The 12040-nt window shown below is 36.0% G+C and overlaps 1 protein-coding gene and 1 pseudogene across 1 annotated transcript; both read right to left on the bottom strand.

Annotated features, from left to right (window-relative positions):
* Positions 1 to 2259: 2259 nt before the first annotated feature.
* On the bottom strand, positions 2260 to 2922 carry LOC121744657. The gene has a single exon (XM_042138248.1). The coding sequence runs from the start codon at positions 2920 to 2922 to the stop codon at positions 2260 to 2262; it is 663 nt and encodes a 220-aa protein (XP_041994182.1).
* A 5601-nt stretch (positions 2923 to 8523) lies between these two features.
* On the bottom strand, positions 8524 to 11720 carry LOC121743637 (annotated as a pseudogene).
* Between the last annotated feature and the right edge of the window lie 320 nt (positions 11721 to 12040).

The raw sequence follows: 12040 nt of genomic DNA, 5'->3' as shown, positions 1-12040 counted from the left end.
GCCTAGTAGAGATCATGGCATATATAATAGATCCTATAGCCGAAGCATACGGGATCCTTTTCATGTTGTCTCTTTCTTTGTCATTAGAAGGACAATCCTTCTTTGACAATACAATGTCATGTCCCATAGTAAGAAAAGCTTTCTTAGAATTCTCCATTGAGAAGTGCCTTAGCAACTTGTCTATGTAAGTGGATTGTGATAATCCTAACATCCTATTTGGTCTATCTCAATAGATCTTAATTCCAAGGATATAGGAAGCATCACCTAGATCCTTTGTCATAAAAGAACTAGATAACCACTCTTTCACGGATTGCATCATGGAACGATCGCTTCCCATATTCAAGCTGTCATCAACATATATGATGAGGAAGACAACGTTTACATTCTCGCGTTTACTATAAACACATGGGTTCTCAACCATTAGATGCATTCCACCTCTCAGGTGCACGACGAATCCTTCTTGGCTTATTGAGTTGGTTTTGCTCTGGTTTAAGCTGTTCATTCTGTATGTGAGAAGGTTCAGGAATATCACTATGATCTTCTTGAGGTAGAGGTGATGCAACTATTGTATCATCTTGTCTTTGATGCATCTCATTGTCTTGAGGTGGTCCTTCGAGAGTCTCTCTAAGGTCCTCTCTAAGAGTAATTTCCCCTCCCAATAGATCATCAAAAACTCCCACTGAGTTATTGTCCAATCCAGTGGATAATACCTCATTCTCATTGTTAACTTGTGGTTCTTGAATTTCTTCAAGATCTACTGTATTTTGACCTTGTTCCTTGCAGACATAATTGTCTTCAAGGAACGTCACATTCCTTGATGTTATCACCTTGTGATTTTCAAGACAGTAGAAATCGTACCCTTTAGTTTCTTTAGGATATCCCACAAAATAATATTTCTCACTTTTAGTTTCCAATTTATCAGTCATCATTTTCTTAACAAAAGCTGGACAACCCCAGGTCCGGATATGGTTAAGACTTGCTTTCTTGCCACACCATAACTCATATGGTGTTTTCTCGACTGATTTAGAAGGAACCCTATTTAGAATGTAAATAGCCGTTAGTAAGGCATGACCCCATAGGAATAAAGGAAGACTAGCTAAACTCATCATGGATCGAACCATATCTAATAATGTTCGGTTTCTCCTTTCAGATACTTCATTCATTTGTGGTGTACCAGGAGGTGTCCAGTCTGACTGAATTCCATGTGATTTCAAGTAATCAAGAAATTCCCGGCTCAAGTATTCCCCTCCTCGATCTGATCGGAGAGTCTTGATACTTTTCCCAAGTTGTTTCTCAACTTCACACTTAAACTCTTTAAATTTTTCAAAGGCCTCAGATTTGTGTTTCATAAGATACACATATCCATACCTTGTCAAATCATCAGTGAAAGTAATGAAGTACGAATAACCACCTTTTGCTTGAGTTGGAAACGGTCCACACACAACTGTGTGAATCAACTCTAGCAAATCTTTGGCATGCACTCCTTTCCTAGAAAATGGTTTACTTGTCAATTTCCTTTGAGACAGAATTCACAAGCTCCATAGGATTCTAAATCAAATGAAGTGAGATAGTCTAACTTTCTCAATCTTGCTATTCTTTTCTCATTAATATGACCAAGTCTGCAATGTCAAATATAAGTTGCATTATTCGTATTACTTAGCTTAGGTCTCTTGTTTTGCACATTGAGAATATTTTGTTCGTATTCAAGCGTATATAATCATTTTCAAAAGTGGCATTTCCATAAAACAATCCATTAAAAGAAAACAAGCATCTGCTGTTTGCAAAATGGAAGGAAAAACCTTCAATGTCTAACATCGGAATGAAAATAATATTCTTTGAAACAACTGAAACAAAATAACAATTATGTAAATCTAGTCTATGTCCTGAGGGAAGATCTAATCTATAAGTTCCCACGCGTTTGACTGCAACTCTTGCTCCATTTCCAATACGCAAATCAACTTCCCCAGGTCTCACTTTCTTGCAGTCACTTAGCCCCTGCACATTATTACAAATGTGTGAGCCACAAGCTGTATCTAATACCCAAGATTGTGAATTATTCATAGACATATTTATCTCAATGACAAACATACCTGAGCTCCCACTTTCTGCACCTTGTGCCTTGAATTTTGGGCAGTCTCTCTTCCAGTGTCCCTTCTCATGACAGAAAAGACACTCATCCTTTGATAATTTCGACTTCTTATTGGCCCCTCCACTCTTAGGCTTTAGAACAGCATCCTTAGATGCTTTCTTCTTCTGTTGCTACTTATTCTTCCATTTCGAAGACTTCGCAGAAGAGCTCACCATGAGCACAGATTTTACCTTAGCAGTGGAAGACTCATAAGTCTTAAGCTTATTGTGCAGTTCTGGCAGCCCAACCTTCGTGTTGTTCATGTTGAAATTCACAATGAAATTCTCAAAACTACTAGGAAGAGACTGCAAAATTAGATTTGTTGAGACATTTGCGGGGAGCACCGTTCCAATCGATGCTAACCTCTCAATCAAACCAATCATTTTCAGCACATGCTCAGAAACCTTGCTTCCATCATGAAGCTTGCAGTTGAAGAGATCGCGAAGTATCTCATACTCCATAGTTTGAGCTTGTGAAGCATACAAACTCTTCAAGTGCTTTAGCATTTCATATGGAAGCATGTGTTCATGTTGTCTTTGCAGTTCCAAACTCATAGATGACAACATGACACACTGAGCATCAGAAGCATTATCAATGTGTTTCTGATGAGCTTCAACGTCAAACGTAGCAAACTCAAAAGATTCCTTATCGGGGATGACACCGATTGGTTTGTCCAGGACATACTCAACCTTGTCATGCCTTAGCACCAAGCGCAAACAACGGAGCCAATCCGTGAAATTTGACCCAGTCAACTTGTTTGTTTCCATCAAACATTTGTAAGCCAAGTTTGACATTTTATCTGAACAGAAATTAAAATAAAAGCAAATCAGAAAAGCATACAAAGATCACATTCGCATCACTAATCAAACAAGGGTTTATTGTATTGATTAGCTCCCACTAATTTTAACATATATTATGTCCCCCAAACATAAAATACGAATTTATATCAAATATAAATTTTAGTGGTCCAAGATCCAAGTCTATATTATTGCAGCCCCTGCTTTGGCTGATCACTACAATAATATCACAAGGTAGGCCTCCAAGCCAATTGCAACAACTATTTTGCAATTCTTGGTTTATTAATCCAATTAATATGCATCCATAAACTATTTAGGTCGCTTTGGCGTCACTAAACAATTTAAGCAAGTCAACCCCATCACACGATGCCAACCATGCATCTATGAATGAGCCTAGGCCATGTAGATTTAGAGTAAACACTTTGGCGTAAAACTCGTGGTCGAAAAGGCTAGGAACATCAAACAATTATAATGGACGATGCGTTTGTTTCAAAACAAGACTTATATTTTGTGGGGAAAAGTGTGATACTAGTTCTGTGAATATAATATCCAATATTAAATTTCAAACAATTACTGGGCGCCGCCTACCCAGACATAGTATAACACGGACTACAAATACTGGGCGCCGCCTACCCAGACATAGTATAACACGGACTACACATACTGGGCGCCGCCTACCCAGACAATAAAACGGTCTCTAACTACTATAGTTAAATTAATGAGCATAAATCAAATAGCATGCTTATCACATAGGATATCAAATAATGCTCAACGAATAAAATCAAATTTTATTCTTTAATTAAATGTGGATTTAATTATTTATATTAATTCTAAATTAATATAAAATTATAAAATGCTAATCCAATTAATATTTATTTACGTAATTGGGATATACTATTATTTTAAAATGAAATCTAATTATATTACGTAAATCTAATTAGATTACGTAAATTTTGAAAGGAAATCTTCCTTATTATTTTAAAAGGAAATCTCATTACATTACGTAAATCTAATTTAGATTACGTAAATTTGAAATCCAATTGCATTATTTAAATGGAAATCCAATTACATTACGTAAATCGAAATCCAATTATAAATTTTGATTGAAATCTAATTTCAATTTTCAAACTTGAAATCTAATTTCTCATGTGACTGTACATTCTCAGAATTCAAAATTTATTCCAATTACATTACCACGGTTAATCCACAAATAATTCGTAAACAAAATAATTATGAATCGAGCCCTGTGCTTTGATACCACTGTTAGTAATTCTTGTATTCATCTAATGAGCGCAGCGGAAATTGCAGACAAGAATAACAGATCTAGATTCATAATTACATTGTAAGTTGAGCACGTAACACACAACGAACTAAATCTTACTTGTTGTGTTGTTCTTCTTCTACGATTGTATCCTGCAAGTTGAATCCACTACTATCGAGGTCCACGTGCAATCCAATCCGATGCAGGAACTATCCCGGTACAATTGCTCCGTAGAAGAAAGCTAGGAATTCTCTCTACAGAGCTTTACGTATTTTCTCTCTAATGTTACGCTATTTCTCATCTTCCACAATGGAGAATAAATAACCATTATATAGACAAAGAGTCATTAGGGTTTCATGATTGTTGGGCTTATGGACTAATTATAATTGTAGCCCAACTATAATTATTTAATCCATATTAATCTAATCTAGCCCATATCCTTTCATGAACGTCGTACAAAGGCTTCTCATCGACCCACATTTTGACAGCCTCCTTCGCGCTTAAATTCCAACTCCCCACCGCTAGGTTCTCAGCCATCTGAATGCTTCATTGCACAATCTTTAGACCGTACGTTAGCGTAGGCCTGGGCGTACTTAGCCACGTTTTCGTTCCAAACGAGGGGTCCAACCCCCAACGCTGCCCGAGCTACGTTGTGGGCGTCTAGGTAGTCTTTGGGACTGTGTTGAGCATGGATATGGTGGCTTAAGGCCACCATCAAACAAAACAATACAATGACCTTACTCATTATTCTCTATTGTGGCTAATTAGATATAAGTGTAGTAGAAATGTGAATGACTTTGATGACCCACATGACCATTTATATAGGAAGCAAAGAATTCCCAAATTGAAGGATGGAGTTCTTAAATTAATGACTAATTGACAATATACAACAGTGGAGATCAACTCTCTTTTATTGCATGAAGGTCAGGTCAACTTGCCTAACAATGTTATGTTATGAACCTAAGAGCATCTGCAACGGTGAGCACAGGCTCACCGTCCGTCCTTGCCGCTGGCAAGGACGAGCTTGTCCGCCGCTGCGCTCTTGAGCACGTCCGTGTCAGCGAGCAGGGCGACGTGGCGCGTTTCTATTGGCCCGTTGGCATTTTTTTTTCTTTATTTTTTTTAAAATCCAAAATAATACCAAAATTTTAAAAAAATATATTTTCGGATTCCCAAAAATATAGCCGTTTTATTACCGTTTTTTCTGAAAATATTTCTGAAATTTTTTTAAAAAGTTTAATCCCAAAACCATCTATAAATACACACATTCATCATCCATTTGGACGAAATTCGGTCACTTATGAATTTAATTATATAATTTTTAATTTTTAGGATATTAATTATGTAAGTTTTAATTATTAGGAGTTTAATTATGTAATTTTTAATTTTTAGTATTTTAATTATGTACTTTTAAATTTTTAGGATTTTAATTATGTCTTTTTTATTTTATTTGCCATTTGTAATCTTATTTCGGTTTTTAAATGAATTTTAATATTATGGAAATGTTTTTGTTTAATTGAATTTTAAATTGAATTGTGTTCGTCCTTGCGGAAGAGCACAGTTGTGGGTGTTGTGCTCTTGCCGAAGAGCAGGCAGAAAAAGTGGGGCCGGGGCCCACAACCGTGCTCGCTGGCAAGAGCACGGTTGTGGGTGCTCTAATAATATTACATTAAATGATTGAAGATATTGGAATAAAAATATCAGAATATCAAGATTTGAACTACGGAGCTGTATTCAATCATCCATCAAGAAAATGTGCTAGAGACTTCATGTACGAGGCTTTATATTTGGCTTTTTGCATGGTCATGACTCATGTACTCGGTTTTTTTTTAAAAGTTTCATTAAATATTTCCTCGCGTTTTACCCACTTAATAATTAACTTTATTTAAGTTTTTTAGAATTTAATAATTTCAAATATACTAGATTTTAATTAAACACATGAATAGTAAGAATTTATAAAATCTAATTTTAAATATTAATAACAATTGCAACTTTATTATAACGAATACACCTAATCAATATATCTTACTTTTGTGATTATTACATTATGTACGGGAGACATTTTAGATAGAGCTGACAATTTTGGAAATGATACGAAAATTCGACACGGACACGGATGAAAGTAACGGGTGTAGGTCAGCTGTATTGGGTTCATATCCTTATTGGATTGACTTATTATTAGGAACCTGATAATTTCGGATTGTGTTCGGGTAAACTGCTAAAAAGTAATATTATTATTTTCAAATAATTGTATTTAAATTTTCTTCTCTAGGTGCATATGTAAATGAGGTTTAATAGTGTAATATCATATTTTAATCATGTAAACCGAGTTTGTGTCGTTATCGTTATTTTATCGAGTTGTGTCGTGCCAACCCGTAGTATATCGTGTTCGAATTGAGATTTTTCTTAACAAATCGGCGTTATATTGCCACGTTATATTTGATTAATTTCTCATAGTAGTTTTAATTTTGCTCGGAATAACTACGAAAATATTACTCCCTCCGTCCCCAAAGAATATGCATTTTGAGGTCGGCACGAGTTTTAATGTAAAATTGGTAAAGGAAGAGAGAGGTAGAGAGAAGAATTAAATAAAATATTGTTAGTGTAGAATGGGTCCCACCTCATTAGAGAGAAAAGACTTTCCAAAATTAGAAAATGCATATTCTTGTGGGACGAACTAAAAATGAAATAGTGCATATTCTTGAGGGACGGAGGGAGTGTAAGGTTGTGATTTTATATTCTAGTTTTAAATGTTGGAGTATGAGATTGACCAAAAGTCAATGAAAAATTTTGATTTAAATGGCAATCATCGCTTCAGTTTATCATGTGATCTTGAAATAGAAATTATAAACGTTTGAACCAAAAACAATAAGCAAATAAATCCAACAAATCATAATCATACATCAAACACAAGATTAGCATCAAATGAATTTAAAAGGGACGTTCTCCGATATAGTTGCCCGGAGGATCATAGTTACAAATCACAAAGGTCCAATCCTCCGGGCACGGAATGTGAGCGCATCCAACGGAATGAGTTCCTCGCCAAACTACCTGCGTATAATGCAAACAACTACTCCATTCTCCCCTGCAACAATTGGCTTTAACGTCGTACAAATGTTTCTCATCGACCCACATTCGGACAGCCTCCTTCGCGCTTACCTGCCAACTCCCGGCCGCTAGGTTTTCGCCATACGGGCCTTCTGAATGGTGCATTTCACAATCTTGAGACCGTACTTGAGCATAGGCCATGGCGTACTCTGCCAACGTTTCGTTCCAAACGAGGGGCCCCACCCCTACCCTCTCCCGGGCCTTGTTGTGGGCACGTAAGTAGTCTTTGGGACGATAGTGGCGGCCCTTGTTGGCATGGATATGGTGGCTTAAGGCCATCATCATCACAAATAAAGACACAATGACCTTGCTCATCTCTCTCTCTCTCTCTCTCTCGTGGCTTAGATATGGCAAAGTGTGAAATGTTAATGGCTATAACTTTTTATAGAATCAAAGAATTCCTAAGTTGAAGGATTACGAGGAATGGGTTGGGTGGTGGAAAATATCAATACGTTCGGATATGTAAGTACTATTCTATAATGTATTATCACTTTTATTAGGTAACAGTTGATTGCTAAAATTCATAAATAGAAAAATAGGGTATTGCTTTTTATGAAGCAACCCTATTATTTGTGATAAATTACGTCATTTAATTAATTTGAGTAATTTTGCCGTTGCCCGTTTCTTGTTCGTTAATTATGGAAAAAGGAACCATAGCACGCCAACATGAAAAAAAAGAGCTATAGTACTTATCCTGAGATAACAAAACGCAATTAGTTGATAATATATTTCACATCCAATCAATAAATTGGAGATTCGAATCGAACTAGAGAGATACATACAATCTTTGGCAATCAGCATAGTCAACCATTCCCACTATGGATATGGTGGCTTCTTAAGCCCATAAACCAACACATTCATCTTAACTTCTTATCCATTTTCTTCTTTGAATTGGCTATAATCTCTTCGTTGCTAAATTTTCTAGTAGTTATCGACTGGCTCATCATATGACATATTTAAATTCTCAAAAAAAATTGATTGGCGCAGTTTCAAGCTTTGAATCAGTTATTATTATGTGTGTTTTACCTTTGTGGTGGTTTCTTCATTTTTGGTTGTTTGGTTGGTGGTTGTTTCGTCATATGCTATGTGATTGTAGTTAGGAATTTCTATTTCGCCTTGGAGCTGCTACAAGACCACTCATTTGTGCAGGATAATAATTTTTAAAAAAAAACAATTCATATTCTGCAGAGCACTTTTTGCCACCATAAAGAGACACTAATGAGGATGCATTTTGTTGGTTGCTAAATAAGACCAGCAAAAAATTTCAATCAATAATTAGGTCAAATATTTTACATCAAACAAGATTAACTAACACAATTTGCACATTTGATAACTAATTTAACACTTTGAAGAAGTAAAGATGCTCGTTGGCTTTGGCGCCATAAAAGAATACCTTGTTCTGTAGTGAGATGATCAATGCAGTGGTTTGAGATGAAAAGCTTGGCAGGCTGACTTGTAAGTGTTCTTGGATACTGCCTGCTCAAACTTCTTCACAGCAGATTCATTCTCTTCTAAGCTGGTTTGAATAAACAACCTTATCCACCAAGTTGAGCTCCGCAGCTTCGCCTATTCAATGGAAACCAACACCCTAAGTTTAGTGCAGATCAAGATGAAGATATTTGTGACATAAGTGGAGTTTGAATACGGAATGTCACCGTTCACTAAATCTACTGAATCATAGTTCACAACATTTGTGACATAAGTGTCACACTAATCATGAAACAGGACAGTAACATTTTTCATAGATTGATCAGCTATGAGGCATTTGAATAAAACAAACGGAAATAAAGTTTGGCAATTACCGGGCGCCCCCACTTAGAAAGCTCCGACACTTTAGCTCTTTGCTGGCCTGGGTAACCTGCAAACGTTTATGTTATAATGAGAAACACGGCCATCTAACTTCAGATATATATGAAAGATGAATGGTATGCAATTGCAACATGGGAAAGAGTGAAAGCTGCTGTAAGGCATTTGAAAAGAGGGTATGGAAAGACTATGTGGCGTGTAACTTTTCCGAAATTGAGATGGAAAATATATTTTACTAGAATGGATGTCATGGACTTGATGCATTTATAAAATAAGTTACTCTAGCTCATTTCTCTTTTTACTTATAAACTTCCAGAATCATAAAAACACTTAAGAGATCAAGTTTTTGAGTATTACCAGATAATATAACTAAGCCATCAGAAGCTACCCTCGCTAGCTGTGGCACAGTCTTGTTCAGATACTTAGGAGACAAATACTCCAATGCATCTGAAACTATGACGAGGGAAAATGTTTTGGGCCTGTACGGAAGGGGAAATTTGATATCAGCCACGAGCACAATGCCTTTGCGAACAAGACTCTTGCAGCTGGCATCAGCATCATCCACTCATAGGGCTCTATACCCCAGGCTTCTGTATCCTCTTGTTTCAACAGTTGAGAGACCACTGAGCAGGTTTCAGGACCAACATGTAATATCTTTTTCATGCTGTCACCGTATGTCTTCTTTAAAATAGGTATTATTTTCTGAACTTCTAGAGTACAACCACCTGCATGAACACTACTGGTTCAACAAAATGCATCTCATCCGATCACAAAATTATTCACATTTCATAAAAATGAGGCCACGGAAGAAAAAGTTAGAGAGAAGAAGACTGATTGGCAATTGATAAAGCTTCTTTTTTACCATTATCTAAAAATCAGAGGTATACATCACAAGTGCAATAGTACACAGAGACCATAAAGCTCTTTTTGTATCTTGAACATGGATTACTTTTGATTGAAACACCAGAATCACAAAATAAGGTGAAAATCGTTGTAGGTGCTACTAAACCAATGAAAAACCAAGAAATTCTGAAGCCATAATAATGATCAGTTGGTCACAAGTATAAGAAATGAAGCCTTTGATACATGCATTCATTATTCAGTCATGATTCACCAGAAAAAACAAAAACATAGCTGAATTACGTTTTAAATTACGAGCACGTTGTGGATCTTTCATAAAATAATATAGTACACTTATAAATCATAAATGCTTACCTTCAAGTCTACTTAAACTAGTTATGTCAACACTCCTGCTACCTGTCAAGGACAAAGGAAAATTGATATAACCGCTTATTAAAGGGAATGTTTCCATAATCATCATATTTTGATTCAGCACGGGTTTCAACAAATATTTGGAAGATAGTGTTTTGAATGGTGAAAAGTGTGTTGCTGGACATATGGAGTGCTAAATTTATTGAACAAGCATGTAAGATTAATTTTCTGGGATCAGATCCAGAAGTGTGTGGGTAAAAAGGCCAAGAACAAACCTGAACCATGGTAAAGATAACCAACAACCAGCAATGCTCCCTGAGATTCAAGAAAAAATGTAGCTTTTCAGTTTTCGCATTATGGATTAACATTAACGAAAACAAGCTCAACTATGTCACAAGGACCATTGCCACAAGTATTAGAAGAAGTGGACAAGCATCATCCTTAAGCCATCTCCTCTTTTTTTAATTCAAATACACAAGGTAACTATAGCTCAGTTACAGGATTGCGAAATATGGATAAAGGGGTCTATGTATGAACACACACATGGATGGGCCTATCCACTATATGTAAATGCAATAATAGCAAATAAACTCATGCAAACACATGATTAAGAAAATATGTATAGGAGGAGGTAAAGTGAAAGAAGCAATAACATATACCACAACAAAAATTCCAATGGATAATAGTGGAGATGTCTGGGCCTTGGAATGCAACGCCCCGACGAAAGGAATGCTCCCACCATCTCCAATACGGCGAGCAGCATTGGGTCTTCTTGACATTGCTTAACAGCTTGAAGAACCTGCTGAGGATTGAAGGGGCCAGAAGATAAGGACACGATTTTTGAAGCCACAAAGCTCAGAGACTTCTGCTCAATGATCATAAAACTAAACATAGCCTTTTACTACACAAAGATCTCTACCGAATGATGCTACCTGTTCTACACATATAAATTAGTTTATATTCCAAAGTGAGAGTCACTATGCAGGGCAAAAACACATCCCTAATCCATTCATAATCCTAAAAAAATACTAGCACATTCTTATTCATGAATCAATAGAGAGCTTAAAACGAGTGAAATATTCACATATTCTACATCAAACAAGGCGACCAACAAGCTCCATCTACATAATTCATTTTGGCCGAAAGTTTACATCTTTAACTAATTCCCCCAATTTGAATCCCAAATCATGCTAACCGATACGACGAGGAATAAGACCTGCTAAATCAAGCTCCCCAAATGGCATTATACAGCAGGAAGAAGTCATCATAAATCTCAATCTTAAACAAAATGCCGGAACAAACAAACTATCCCACAGATCAAAATTGATCCATTACCACCAAAATCGTGACTGGTTGATTCCATCAACAGAACAATATGCATCAGCATTCTTCACAAAAGTAAAAGGAGAGAGATCAATGAGCAAATAAACGCATTTTACCTGAAATAGAAAGTAGAAAAAGTGGAGTGGGAGAACTGGGAGTTGGGATCAAGACAATAACGGATCCAGGAACTAAATATCGTGGGGTTGAACGAAATAATAATAGTACTGTTTAAAATAATTATTTAAATTATTATTTTTATAAATATATATTTTAATTTATATAATTATTCTGAGTACCGATAGTATGCAAACAACATGTATAATTTTTTTGGGATATTGGCTCCTAATATTACAAAAAATTTCAAAAATTTATTTTTCCCACGAACTTTGAACTTGACATATTATA

The sequence above is a fragment of the Salvia splendens genome, chromosome 8 (assembly GCF_004379255.2).
Source record: "Salvia splendens isolate huo1 chromosome 8, SspV2, whole genome shotgun sequence".
NCBI classification, from domain to species: Eukaryota; Viridiplantae; Streptophyta; class Magnoliopsida; order Lamiales; family Lamiaceae; genus Salvia; species Salvia splendens.
This window is presented reverse-complemented; position numbering and strand designations above follow the sequence as displayed.